At 48.8% G+C, this 14,975-nt stretch overlaps 1 protein-coding gene across 4 annotated transcripts in view; it reads right to left on the bottom strand.

Moving 5' to 3' along the window:
* The window catches only part of Tln2 (talin 2), a 468,592-nt gene that overhangs the window by 23,820 nt on the left and 429,797 nt on the right, over positions 1 to 14,975 (bottom strand). For 3 of the 4 annotated variants that reach the window (XM_045159987.1, XM_045159989.1, XM_045159988.1), the window contains 3 exons: positions 13,871 to 14,056; positions 6,769 to 6,876; positions 1,698 to 1,803 (listed from right to left, as the gene is read on the bottom strand). In XM_045159987.1, coding sequence (XP_045015922.1) covers positions 1,698 to 1,803; positions 6,769 to 6,876; positions 13,871 to 14,056 — 400 coding nt within the window. Of the gene's footprint in view, positions 1 to 1,697; positions 1,804 to 6,768; positions 6,877 to 11,914; positions 12,061 to 13,870; positions 14,057 to 14,975 lie in introns of those variants that run through there. The other variant, XM_045159990.1, reaches the window with a different exon arrangement.

Raw genomic sequence — 14,975 nt, 5'->3', positions numbered from 1 at the left:
AGCCCTACTTTGTCTTCTGACATACAGCTCCTGAGGTCCAGTTGCATCTGCAGGGGACTCGAAGCCATTCTCTTCACAACCCATGTGAAGAGTAACCATTTGCCTCAAGTCAAGGGAAGGGAAACTGGTGAGAAACCTTTCTCTGGTGAGCTGATCACGTCCATGTAAGCCAGAAGAGGTGCGCAACAGCGTCCTTAGCACCGTGTACAAGCACGTGAGGGTTTTACGACCGTGACAGTGCTGAGGTTAAACCTGGGCTCTTCTCACGTACACATATGAGGCGAACGCTCTACCCCTGAGCTCTGCCCCCGGTGACCCTGCCTTGGCTTTTGCTTTTTGAGACTGAGTATTGCTAAGCATTGCCCAGGATGGTCTTGAACTTGCTCTGTAACTCAGACAGCCCTTGAATTTGTGACCCTCCTGCCTCAGGCTCTGAGTAGCTGGAATTATAGGTTCACACCACCAGGCTGAACTCATGAGGACATTATGAATGACAATAATTACTTTAATGTCTAAAAATGTCAATAAAAATAAATGGCGAGGGGCTGGAAAGATGGCTTAGCAGTTAAGGTGCTTGCCTGCAAAGCCTAAGGACCCAGGTTTGATTCCACAGTACCCATATGAACCAGATGCACAAGGTGGTCTGGAGTTTATTTGCAGCAGCTAGAGGCCTTGGCATGCCCATTCTCTCCCTCTCTCTTTGCTTGTCTGTCTCTGTCAAATAAATAAAATATATGGTGAGGGCTAGAGAGATGGCTCAGTGGTTAAGGCACTTGCCTGCAAAGCCTAAGGACTCATGTTTGCCTCTCCAGGCTCCACATAAGCCAGCCGCACAGTGACACAGTGCGCAAGGTCGCTCATGTGCACAAGGGCGCACGTGTCTGCAGCTTGGTTGCTGTGGCTGGAGGCTCTGGCATGCCAATTCTCTCTCTCATTAAAAAAAAAAAAAAAAAAGGGCAGTCTGTTGGGCTTGCCTCAAAAAAAAAAATAATGGTGAGACTTCTAAGAGAAGTAATTTTAAGTAGTTATAACTCTTACGGAGAAGTACAAAAATGAGAGCATAGTCATACTATCTTTTTTAAAAAAGATTTATTTATTTATTTATTTATTGGAAAGAGGGAGAGACAGAGAGAGAGAGAGAATGGGTACGCCAGGGCTTCTAGCTATTGCAAATGAACTCCAGATGCAGGTGGCACCATGTGCACCTGGCTTATGTGGGACCTGAAGAATCAAACCTGGGTCCTTAGGCTTCACAGGCATGTGCCTTAACCACTAAGCCATCTCTCCAGCCCTCATACTACTTCTAAAAAATGTTTTCAAAAATATTTTTATTTATTTAGTTCAGAGAGAAAGGGAGAGAGGGAGACAGGAAGAGGCAGAAGGAGAGAAAGAATGGGTGTACCAGGGCCTCCAGGCACTGCAAACTCCAGACACATGTGCCACCTTGTGCATTTGGCTTGCATGGGTCCTGGGGAATTGAACCTGGGACCTCAGGCTTTGCAGGCAAGTGCCTTGGCCGCTAAGCCATCTCTTCAGCCCTGAGTCATGTTACTTTTCAAATCTTTTAGAATAATTCTATGGCCACTTATTTTCCTTGCTGTATCCTCCTGCTACACTGCTAGGAAAGGCCTGTACGTCCCTCTGCTCAGCTCTGCCCCAGCAGCGCACTGGAATACGACGGTGAGAACTCGGCCTACCTTTCATGGCTTCTGCTGCCTGGATGAGCTCCGTCACGGCGCCGGCCACTCGCTTGGAGAACGCAGCCAGCTGATGCTTGAGTTCCGGGGTTGGCTTCTGAAGGACCTGTGGGGGAAGGACAAGTCAGACACACGAGAAGGAGAGTGACCACTATGATGGCGGGGCAGGGGGCACTTCCATTGGTGGACATGGAGTCAGACATCCTGGGATGAAGTTGCAATCTCTCTGAGTGGCTCTGAGGGCCAACACTTTAGACTCTCTGGGCATGAAGTGAAGAGCTGGGAATCAGGGGTCAGTTCGTCCTGATGTAGTTCCCAAAGATCACAGGGAGAATCTAATGTGTCTTTCATTTGTAGTTTTATTTATTTATTTATATTTATTTTCATTTATTTATTTGAGAGTGATAGACAGAGAGAAAGAGGCAGAGAGAGAGAGAGAGAGAGAGAGAATGGGCGCGCCAGGGCCTCCAGCCATTACCAATGAACTCCAGCCACGTGCGCCCCCTTGTGCATCTGGCTAACATGGGTCCTGGGGAATTGAGCCTTGAACCGGAGTCCTTAGGCTTCCCAGGCAAGCGCTTAACTGCTAAGCCATCTCTCCAGCCCTCATTTGTAGTTTTTGTCTTTAGTTAAATAAAAGACTAAACATTACCAACATGGCAATCCTCCTCAATTGAACTAATCAATCTATAGCTTGACAGTTTCAGTTAAGTTCCCAAGTTATTTCATTTTATTTAGGTTTTTTTTTTTTTTTTTTTTTTTTTAAAGCAGGGTCTCAATCTATACAAGGCTGACCTGGAACTCACTCAGTCTCAGCAATTATCCTTCCTCAGCTCCCTGAGTGCTGGGATTATAGTCGTGAGCCACTATGCCCAGCTCAGTTTTTATTTAATAAAATTTGACAAGCTTATCCTGAAATGTGCATGAAACTCAAGAAACCTAGAATATTCCAAATAACTCTGAAAGAGAACAAAGTTAGGAATCTTGAACTGTCTGATTTGACGATCTATAAGGACATAATCAGGACCAAGACCAGGTGATATTGACGTATGAACTTTCTGATTACTGGAGCAGAAGAGCCCATAGTTAGATTCACATCTATGGTCAAGTGATTTTCTTTCCTGTTTTTTTATTTTGTTTTTTTGAGGTAGCCTAATTCTAGGCCAGGCTAACCTAGATGTCAACTCTGTAGACCTCACAGCGATCCTCCTGCCTCGGCGTGCCAGTGCTGGGTGTGTGCCATCGTGACCGCTGTGTGCCATCGTGACCGGTGTGTGCCAGAACGCCTGCCAGTCAAGTGATTTTCAATGACAGTAATTTAGAGGCACCTGAATTCAATGGGACAGGGTCATTCTTTTCAAGAACTGGTGCCAGAATTATTAAATTCTAGACATATGTGGAAAAAAAGCAAACATTTTCCCATACCATATACGTGATTTAGCTAGACACGCATTATAAACCCAAATATAAGAATTTAAACTATATAGAAGAAAATGCTTTATTTATAATTTTTTTTTTTGAGAGAGAGAGAGAAAATAGGCATGCCAGGGCCTCCAGCCATTGCAAACTAATTCCAGACTCATGAGCCACCTTGCTGGTTTACATGGGTACTGGTGAATCGAACTTGGGTTCTCAGCCTTAACCACCAGGCCATCTCTCCAGCCCCTGTCTTGACTTTTCATTGTCATAATAGTATCTTACAAGGTAGGCAAGGGAGACAAATGTATATTATTTTTTTAAAATATTTTATTTATTTATTTTGAGAGCGGCAGACACAGAGAGAAAGACAGATAGAGGGAGAGAGAGAGAATGGGTGCGCCAGGGCTTCCAGCCTCTGCAAACGAACTCCAGACGCGTGCGCCCCCTTGTGCATCTGGCTAACGTGGGATCTGGGAAACTGAGCCTCGAACCGGGGTCCTTAGGCTTCATAGGCGAGCGCTTAACCGCTAAGCCATCTCTCCAGCCCACAAATGTATATTATTAAATAACAAAAGAAAAATAGAAAATGATTGCGCTATAGCTTTGAGAGAAAAATTTGACACCTAGACTTCAATAAAATGAAAGAAAGAATGTATCTTTGTATTACTCTGTCTCAGTGAACTAGTATTAAACACTGAGGGAGACTACCTCTGACTACAAGTCACCAAATTACATTTAGGGTTATATTTCACTTCCTGTTCATCTCTCTCTCTCTTGTTTGTTTGGTTTTTTTTTTTGGGTAGGGTCTCTCTCTAGCCCAGGCTAACCTGGAATTAGTCCCAGGTGGCCTCTCAAATAAATTATATATAAAGTATTTATTTTTAAAAAGACATACACTGGGAGAAACTGAGGGCACAGCTCTGATGTAAGAAAACAGAATTCTGAAGTCTGAGTAAGACAGAGAAATCTCAAACAGGGAGAAGATCTTGACACACATTTCAGTAAAGCTATATTGAAAGCAAACACACATCAAAAGATTCTTAACACTGTAAATTAAAATCACAAGGAGGCTAGGCGTGGCGCCCTTGCCTAGAATCCCAGCACTTGGGATGTTGAGGCGGGAGGATAGCGCGGCGCAGGCCCACTTGGCTTCCTAGTAAGACCCCGTCTCAACAAAACAGAGCAGAGCGAAACGCCCACGTCCCCACGGGGCGCCGCTGTGCATCTCTGAACTAAAACCAACAACCTGACATCTGACTGCAGAAGCCGTGTCAGGCACGTCGAGTGAACAGAACTCACGCGCGCGGGTGTGGAAATAAACACGAGCGCAACCACTACCAGAAACACCCTGGGCCCTTGGTAGTTTTCCAGAAAGTCAAGCACACGCCTGCCTTTCACGACACCCACACACTGTTCTAAGTGTTTACAAGAGAAGCGAGCACACGCAGTCTTGCACGGGACACAGGACTGTCGTCGAAGCTTTCTTTGCAGTAGTTAAAACCTGAAAATAACTCAAGCATCCATGAATAGATGACACGCATGCTAAGGCTAGCTATACCATGACACGCTAGCTAGCTGTCAGGGGGAACATACTGCTGATATAAAAGACAGTATAAGTAGAATTGAAAATGCTGAAAGTCAGACAAAAAAAAAAAAAAGACTAGGCTATATACTTCCATTTAGAAAAACTCTAAAAAATGCCAACAAATCTATAATCGTCAAAAGTAAATCACTGGTTGCCTGAAAAACTTGAAGGGTGTTAAATATATTCATTATTTTGACCACGGTGGTCCTTGACAGATACGACACCGTCCACGTTAAGTGTGCCTCGTGAAGGTGGGGACGGTCACGGGTGTGCTGAGGAGAAATCACTTGAGTCATCAAAGTGGAATGATTAAAGATGGCTGCCTCCAGAAGAGCCCTTGAGGTGACTGAAAGCGCCACTTCCGAGAACAGGTGGCTCTTGCAGGCAGGGAGCGCCCCGGGATCAAGTGCTCTAGCTTTAGAGCGCTCTCAGCGGGTGCAGGAGGAAAGGTGTTCTATTTTTTTATTTTTTGAAAGATGTTCTATTTTTATTCTGCCATTAAGCCATGATTTCTAAGTGCTGGTGACAATTACAATTAAATTAAAGCTCTGCTGGTGGGAGCGTTTTAACCCTGTCAAAGATCACATGCCATGGGGTGGCAGAGCCACAGATGGACGGGAAAGGTGGCTTCTCCTTAACTCGTAGTATGACCCCTCCATGCAGGAGGCCAACACCATGGGCATCTCTCAAACTTGCCAGCAGCAGGGAGATGGCTCTGCCCTGATTAGATCCTGTGTTTGTTCCGAGATGAAGAGATTCATACTTTCTTTTTCTCCATACCCCCGTTCTCCAGACATGGGTTCTTTTTTTTTTTTTTTTTAAATTTTATTTATTTATTTGAGAGTGACAGACACAGAGAGAAGGACAGATAGAGGGAGAGAGAGAGAATGGGCGCGCCAGGGCTTCCAGCCTCTGCAAACGAACTCCAGACGCGTGCGCCCCCTTGTGCATCTGGCTAACGTGGGACCTGGGGAACTGAGCCTCGAACCGGGGTCCTTAGGCTTCACAGGCAAGCGTTTAACCGCTAAGCCACCTCTCCAGCCCCAGACATGGGTTCTTAATCCAGTGTCTCTACCAAACAGTTTCAACTGAGTGTTTAGGTCTGTATGTGACTCCTCTGAACAGTTTAAGAAACATTTTCTGTGTTTTTGCTGATGTTTCCATAATAGCGGGGAGGGGATATATGGCTTTCATCTCAAAAGGGTCCAAGAGCCGTAAGAGGTTAAGAACGCTAACATCGTGGTAGTCACTTGTCCTCTGCATAGAGGAAAAAAGTGAATGGGATTGGAAAGAATGTAAAATTAATTGTTGATATACCTGGGGAGGTCATAAGCTCTGGGGGGGGGGAAGGGAACTGACTACTGTTGTCTGGCTAAATGGATTTATCATGTCTACCAAACTGCCCTCAAAAAACTTGTGTTTATGGCCATATATTAACGCAACTCTCACTTTTGGTTAGAGAAGCTTCTCTTTTCAGATGGCGGTGACCACTGGGAAGACACAAAACTCATCAAAGTGCTGGAAAAGAGAGACAGCGGAGCGTCCAGCACTAGGTGAGACATCTCGAGCACACGCTCCAAGGCTCAGGACCCCTGCGGAAGAGGTGGCGGAACGGAGGGAGGCGTCGGAGGACGGGGAGCAGGGCTTTGTGGCACTGGCTCCAGGCGCAAAGTGGCTGTGGCATGCCTGACCTCAGCACGGCTGCCGCTGCCTACACGAGAGCTGAATGGGAGCGCAGGGGGGGAAAATGAGGATATCAAATAGAAGAGAGACTAGTTGGAAAGAAGAGGAGATTCGGTGGACGGGGGCATAGGAGAGGAGGAAGAAGGAAAGGGAGGTGATGGGAGGGGTTTATGATCGTGGCATATTATCTGTGTATCTATCTACCTACACAAGTTGTCAAAAAAGCGTTAAAACTTGGTGGCTCAGTCTGGTTCCAGTCTCCTAAGCTATGCCGACACAGTTCTCTAAGAGAAGAGAGGTATTCCCCAGGAAGGGGGGGTCTTCATTCACGTAAGCCAGGGCAGGGAAACAGCACAGCCCCCTCACCCTACCCCACATCCTCACCACCAAGACATGCTCCAGAAGGTCCAGGTAGCCCAGGGTGCACTCCGTGCCGTAGCGCAAGGCTCTAGTGCGCACCTCCTCGCTGACGTCAGGGTAGAAGGACGCTTGCTGGGGAAGAGAGAGAAGCGTTTTGACATCATAAAACAAGAACTACTAATGATTCTGGGCACAGGGGCGTCCATCTTTAATCCCAGCCCTTGGGAAGCAGAGGCAGGAGTACCGCTGTGAGTTCAAGACCAGCATGGGATTACACAGTGAGTTCCAGGTCTGCCTGGGCTAGTACTGTGAGACCTTACCTTGAACAGGCAAGCAAACAAATAAAAATCCTGATAATGAATCAGCTGGTCCTTGTCTGGTGACCTCTGGGAAACCTCCCTTGATTTCCTAGAAGGAAGACGGGTCCCTACCTTCTCTCCCCATGCCTCTATAGCAAGTCCTCTGATAGTCTACTGACTCCGTGGGGCCAAGAGATAGAAACAACTGAATCCAGGATCCAGTCCCTTTTTCTGCCCTTTCTCAGTCTACTTTTTTTTTTTTTTTTTTAAATGAAAATAATTCCCCATGCACTAAAACATCCCGGAAGTTTCAGAAGTTGGGGCTGCAGTGATGGCTCAGTACGCAAGCGTGGAGACCTGAGTTCGGATCCCCAGCACCCAGGTGAAATGCTGGGTGTGGTGGTACAAGAGCCTAGTGCTGGGGAGGCAGGTAAGAGGACCCCTGGGGCGCTGAATTAAATTCAGTGAGAGAGCTGCTTCGTGAAAATAAGGTGAAAAAGAAAAAATAAGATAGAGCGTCAGAGGAAGAGCCAGCGTCTTCTGAACTCTGGCCTCCACGCACAGCTGCGTACGTGTGTCCACACACACACAAACACATACAAACTCATACAAACCCAGGCACCACACAAACTCGTGTACAAAACAGAGAGCACTAAGGCTTCCTGCAGGTGAATACTGACCAGCTCTGCCTGGCCCCTCATCACTGCCTGAGGCATCCTGAAGGCCGTTCTCTGTGGTCAGGCTGACAAAGCCAAGTTCACATTCTCCCTACCAAGCTGCAGCCAAGGGAGGTCTCGGACCAGGGCCCCAGAGCTCCCGAGAAAGCTCAGATCTCAGCTCCCTCGTGCCCCGAGGCACCGTGCACAATTCTTTCTCTGTACAAACCAGAGATAAGCCAGCCAAGGCTACCAGCGACGTACCCTCTCAGGGGTTTCTCACCGTGATCTGCCACCTTGAGTCACTCAGGACAAATCACTGCAGATGGCATTCTGACTCACAGCGCAGCCAGATAAAATGCGCCCAGTGAAATCTGGATTTCAGAGAAACAAGGAGAAGCTTTCCACCACACAATGGGACGCTGCCTTTTATCTGCTACAGCTGGGAGCCCCATCCCCTTGGCCACTCTTCTTCTCTAGTTTCCCTGTGTAAAGAACTTCGGAGGCTTAGACAAACACGTGGAGCACGCCACTACACGTAAGTCAGCAGTCAGCACAAATACACCTTACACCCTGGAACCAGGCTGCTACTTAAGAAGCCCGAAGTAGGAGGACCACAGGTTCAAGGCCTGCTTGCGCTACAGAGTGAGTTCAAGGCCAGACTGGGCAATGTAGTGAGACCTTGTATCCACATGAAAAATAAGAGGGCTGGGGATATAACTCAGGGGTAAGGTGCTAGGTTAAATCTCTAGGACCATAAAAACCAAAGCCAAAACCCCAAACCCCTAAATCATACATCAGAGGTCAAGGCTGAAAGGAAGCTGAGCAAATTCCATGTTTTTCCGCCACAGGCCTCGCCCTGGGGACGGGGTGTTCAGGTGGGAGTGCCTGTGTGCACTGGCCAGCAGTTGTCACCTGTGGGCCAGGCTTGACTCCTCAGCGGACGAACAGTTCTTAGAGGCAGAAGCCAGAGCCACTGTCTCAAACTACCATGTTCTGTCCACTCCTGTGTCCCCGAGCCTCCAGCTATGAGGACAGAGCTCAGTGTTAACTCTAGCAGATCACGAGCCAGGCCCTCAGGCAAGGCTGTGGGAGAGGCGAGGTGCTCTCCTCCACTGTGGTGGCTCTGTAACATGGCAGAGACTTTCGGGAGAGCAATCTGGCATTAATTAAAATGTCATACAGCTTGACCCACTAATTCCACTTCTGGGAGTCCTGCCTAAGGAAATAATCTAAGGCACAGAGAGACCAAATAAGCTCAAAGATGTTTATTATGGTAAAGCTCCTGATAGGAGGAACTGCAGACAACCTCCGTATCAGACGGGGATTAACGGTATCGGTAGTCATTAAGAATGACTCACGGCACAGCCGCAGCCACGTCTCATCAATTATAATCAATACAAAACTGTAGCTAATATAAACACACCCACAAGAAAGCAAGGCCAGAAGAAACGCGGGGGAAGCCACTTCAGGATAAGGGACGGCGGAAGCATTAATGCAATGCTCCCGTTCTACTAACATGAGCTGACGTGGGACTTGCTATCCCACATCTGCCCCGGCTCCCCTTCTCAGCCCCCACGGCTGGGCTCCCAGGGGACACTCTGGCCCGTTGGAGTCGCTGCACAGACTTTCTTCTTGATCCACTCAGCCTGGTTTATCTGTGCTGGGTTTACTGTACGTGGCTCCTTTCTGGAAGACTGCTGCGGGGCTGGGGAACGGTTGGGAGGGGAAGAGCACTTGCTGTGCAAGCATGGAGTCCAGACTTCAACCTCCCATACCCATACAAAGAGCTGGGTATGGATGCACACGCCTACACATCCAGTGCTGAGAGGAGGGTTGGGACGGGAAGAGAGCGGGGCTCTGTTCAACCACTCTAAGTGAAAACAAGCGAGCTCCAGGGTCCGTGGGAGACCTTGTTTCCAGGAAACCAGGGGGAAGAGCGACTGAGAACAGCTGATGTTGGGCTGGAGCGATGGCTTAAGGAGCTTGTGTGTGAGGACTGAAGACCCACGTTTGATTCCCCAGGACCCATATAAGCCAGACGCATGAGGCTGCACAAGCACCTAGAGTCTGTTTACAGTGGCTAGAGGCCCTGGCATACCCATTCTCTCTTTCTCTCTATTTATCTCAAATAAATAAATGGACATATTTTTAAATTTTTATTTATTTATTTGCAATCAGTGGGAGAGAGAAGAGAGACAGAGAGAGAATGGGCGCGCCAGGGCCTCCAGCCACTGCAAATGAACTCCAGACACATGCACCCTTTGTGCACCTGGCTTATGTGGGTCCTGGGGAGTTTAACTTGGGTCCTTTGTCTTTGCAGTCAAACGCCTTAACTGGTAAGCCATTTCTTCAGCCCACCTGATGTCCTCTGCAGATGTGTGCATGGGTACATAAATCTGCGCACATACACCACACGTACTACATGCTACACACACGCGCGCACACACACACACGTGCTGTCTCATTTCCTTTCTGCAAAAGGGTAAGGGAGGCAGTAGACCCAAAGAACTGTCAATCATTGTCACTATGATTGACTGGGAGGGGAGGGTAGAGACAGGGTCTTGCCATGGTGGCCTTGTCTGGCCTGTACTCATTATGTAGCCCAGGCCGGCCTCTAACTGATGGCGATCTTCCTGCCTCAGCCTCTAGAGTGCTAGGATCACAGATGTGTCTCACAGTGCTCACTCTGTCAACGTTGCCGTCTGCTAGACAAACCCTACCCTACCAGGGATCTTGGGTCTCAGTGATGACACATGCTTTTGAGTCTGACTGTAGCTTTTAAAAAGTATTAATTTATTTAGAAAGAAAGGGCATTCCGGGGCCTCCAACCACTGCAAACAAACCCCAGAAGCATGTACCACCTTGTGTATCTGGCTTCATGTGGGTACTAGGGAACTGAACCTGGGTCCTTAGGCATAGCAGGCAAGTGCCTTAATCACTAAGCCACCTCTCCAGCCCTGACTCTAGCATTTGAAGAAAACATATGGGTTTCAGGTTCCCAAGTAGTATTTTTGTCTTGCAAGGCCAAGATGAGCTTACGCAGGAGGAACTAAGGTGGGGCACTGATCACCCTCACTTTTCTTTTCTTTTTTTAATACTTTTTATTTATTTGAGAGTTTGAGAGAGAGAGGGAGAATGGGCACTCCAGGGACTCTGGCCCCTGCAAAAGAACTCTAGATGCATGTGCCACCTTGTGCATCTGGCTTACATGGGCCCTGGGGAATCGAACCTGGGTCCTTTGACTTTGTAGGCAAGTGCCTTAACCACTAAGCCATCCCTCCAGGCCCACCCTCACTTTTCTATGTGACCTCCTTCCCTGTAAAGAAGGACTTGGGAGTCTAAGCTATATTCCATTTGTGCCTTGATAAGGGTCTTTTTCTGTTTCTCATGACATAAGGTTTGGTTTGAATGTGAAAATGTCCCAAACGGGTGAACCACTGGGATACTGGGCCTAGCTGGTGGGTGCAGGTTGCAGGGAGTGGGCTATGAACATGCCTCTAGTTCTAATCAAGTGCTCTGTTTCCGGACCCTCCAAGATGTATCAAGTCAGGCTCTAAACTCCTATCATCATGGGCAAGGCCCACCAGCCATAATGGTCTAATCTCTCCTGAAGCTGTGAGCCAAAGTAGAAACCCTTCCCCCTGAAGTTCCTTCTTCTGGCTATTTTATCATGGTGATGAAAAAGTAATTAGGACAGGGACAAAAGTACCAGTCAATTAATTGTCAATCACAGCAACCTGGATCACCCTGGCTTGGAGGCTGTGGGCGCCAGAACCACGCTGGCCATGGGCTCAGCTCGTTTCAGCTCTGTTTCTGCACAGGGAAGAGCTGTGTGATGGACTGTGGAGATTTGAATGCAGGCGACCCCCAGAGACTCAGGTGTTTATAGGTAAGCTTTCTACTTAGCCTCCAGCTGGTGGAGCGCGTGAGAAGTGGAGCCTGGCCACAGGACGTGTGTCACTGCTGGCAGGCCTCGGGGCTGGCGGGCGTAGCCCCTGAGCGGGTGTGTGACGAGGTGAGACCGCTTCCTCCACCATGATGAAGCTGCCTCTCGACCAGTAAGCCCAAAATAAACCTCTTCCTCTCATACGCTGCTTTTGGTTGGGTGCTTTTTATTTTTGGCTTTTCAAGGTAGAGTTTTGCTCGAGAATTCACTATGTAGTCTCAGTCTGGCCTTGAACTCAAGGTGAGGCAATCCTCCTACCTCTGCCTCCTGAGTGCTGGGATTAAAGGCGTACGCCACCACGGCCGGCTTGGTTGGGTGTTTTGTCTCAGCAAAAAGGAGCTGACAAGCTACACTGATCATGGCCTTATTTCATCATCTGACCCATTGGAGCATCAACCTTGATCTTCTCGTCCTGAATCAGATGAGAGAAAACACACAACAGCCCTTCCAAAGCTCTCAGGTGCCACGTGAGGGCATCGTGATTCCCCCCAAGTCACATCTTGCCACAGAAACCTCACTCTCTCATCAAGGCTCTGACTCCTATGGAAATGATCACTTCAGATGGGTGGATTCCACGGAGTACAGTCAATGACAAACACCAGTGGGTCCAGAAGGTCCAAACTCCATGGCTTGGTACATACAGCCCTTCATTAAAGTAGCCTAACCTACCTGTTTCCCTGTCTGTCTGACCCATCCTTACTCTCCATCCTCAATGACCCCCAAAAGCACACACAGCGGCATTGTCTCTCACAGGCCCTTAGACACACTCCTTCAACTAACAGCCTTTTCCCTTCACCTAGGGACCCCCACATCATCATAGGCAAGTGCCTTAACAGCTAAGCCACCTCTTGAGCCCCATTTTTAATTTTGTATTTATTGGTTTTTTTGAGGTAAGGTCTCACACTAGCCCAGACAGACTGCTACTCTCTCAGGCTCCAACAGCTGCCTCTCAGCTTCCGTGGTTTACCCACCAACCCCTGACCAGACAAGGTCACCATTGGTTAATCACTGAGGTAAAGTCCCAGTTTCTGGGGCAAGGCTGCTGCGGTGGTTAATCTGGGTTATCGACTGGATTGGATCTCGAAATCCCTACAAGACAATCCTCTGGGCATGCCTGTGAGGCATGATTAACTGCGGGTGGCACCATCCCTCAGGCTGGGGTCACAGACTAGGTGAGAAGCAGAAAGCTGGTCGAGTACCAGCCTTTGATGCCCTCTGCTTCCTGATTGTGGACTGAGTGTGCCCGTGCTTCACGCTCCTGTTCCCATGCCCTTTCCGCCATGACGGGCGGGATCCCTTCAAACTGTAAACTGAAAGGAAGCCTTCCTCTCTTAAGCTGGTTCTTGCCAGGTATTCTGTCATGGCAACACGCGAAGTAGCCAATAAACTTCCTCTAGAAGGGTAAAGGTCGGGGATGAGGGGTACTCAATGAGAGGCAAGTGTTCAGGTCTACCTGGCTTCCTCACCAAGTGTGGGCTCGGGGCAGTGGCTCTGGTCACTCAGGGACCAGAAGGGTCTCTCAGAGATATCTGGGACAGAGAACCAAAGTGTTTCCTGGGCCGAAAAGATGGCTTAGCGGTTAAGGCGCTTGCCTGCAAGGCCAAAGGACCCAGGTTCGATTCCCCAGGGCCCCTGTAAGCCAGGTGCACAAGGGGGTGCATGCTTCTGGAGTTCCTGTGCAGTGGCTGGAGGGCCTGGCATGCCTATTATCTCTCTGTCTCCAAATAAATAAATAAAAATAGAAATAAATATTAAAAAGAAGTGCTTCCCCAGATTTGGCTGTGGTCCTTTCACTCACATCCTCACCCTTTGATGGTAACATGGCTCCTAGCGCACCATGCCTGACCCTTGCGGGCATGAAATGACCCAGGAAGGAGGGGACACTGTTCATCAGTGGCACCTGGAACCACAGGCCTATATCCCTTGAGCACTCACACTCTGTAGAAGGCTCCCTGTCCAACCAGAAAGACATGGACACAAAGAGGAGAACCAGGTCAGCTGGGTGACCCCCTCCCGACCCACACAGAAAGGCGCTGACTGACGGTCCTTTGCCCAGGCTGACTCACAGCTCTGGTTTCTGCATGCCTGTTTACTGCCAAGTTTAAGGTATGGGGTCTGCTTCCAGCCACATGTTCTGGCCTCTCCCTTCTCCAGGGAACACCAAACAACTCAATCGTGACAGGGACCCGTCCATCCACCCGAGACGAAGCCCGGGAGTTTACCTTGCAAGCCGTCAGCATATCTGACACGGCCTTCCTGCTCAGATTGGCGGTCGCGATCACGTCGTCCTGTCTGCACGAGTTCCCGGCTGCCACGGCCTTGGCCGTTGCCATGGTGATGCCTTTCGTCATTCTTATCGATTCTTCAGGCGACGATGTCTTCTCGGGTATGTCTTTTGATTGGAACACCTTTAAGCCAGAAGCAGAAAAGGTGAAAGCAATCAAAAAGGGACGAGAGAAACAGTCGCCTCCAACTGGACTGTAGCTCGGCATCTGAGTTAAGCCGGGAAGAAACTGTTGCGTGGCAGCAAGCTGGACAGTTGAGTACGGTAAGGTCATTCTTGCTTTCAGGAGTCTAGTATGGACACACCCCTCATACCCAGAAGCTGGCATGGAACAATATAGGAAAGGACGCAGGAGGCTGGTCACGCCACAGCCACAGTCAGGAGGCAGAGAGCAAACAGGAAGTGAGGCCAGGCTGTGACACCTTAAGGTCTACTCCCTGCACCCTACTTCCTCCAGTAAGGTTCCCAGCTCCTAAGGTTCCACAATCCTCCCAAACAGCACCACCAGCTGGGATTGCCACGATAGAATGTATTCCCTGAAAACTTCAAGCCTGAACAAACTCTTTCCTTCCTTAAGCTGCTACCTGCCAGGTGTTGGTCACAGAGTAAAGTAATGAATCCTCCCCTGCACGCCATCTCCGTTCTTGAGAAATTGTAATAAACTGACAAATTGGCAAGTTAAAAAAAAAAAATCCCACCTTGGAGTTTCACCTGTTAGTCAAAGCAAGCTGTTTCTTCCTCGCACCCACCCGGTCCTGTCTCTTTACCATGAGTGACTGATGCTCTGTGGGCTTCGTGGGCATCTGTCCCTGCACGGAAGGACTTCACACATCCCAGGTGAGGCTGGTCTGTCTTCAACCCTAAAGACTTTCCCACTCTTCAGCAGGGAAGACTCCCTTGAGATAGAGGGGTTGGACCCATATAGTACTGCTACAGGCCAGCTATCAAAAACATCACTGCCCCTTAAAAATGGCAACAGCAGTGACAAAGCCCAGGACCGTACGGCCCTTGTCTACCCTCGAACACTACAGTCAGAGGACGGT

The sequence above is a fragment of the Jaculus jaculus genome, chromosome 10 (genome assembly GCF_020740685.1).
Source record: "Jaculus jaculus isolate mJacJac1 chromosome 10, mJacJac1.mat.Y.cur, whole genome shotgun sequence".
Classification (NCBI taxonomy): Eukaryota; Metazoa; Chordata; class Mammalia; order Rodentia; family Dipodidae; genus Jaculus; species Jaculus jaculus.
The sequence above is the reverse complement of the archived record's forward strand: the minus strand, read 5'-3'. Positions and strand labels throughout refer to the sequence as shown.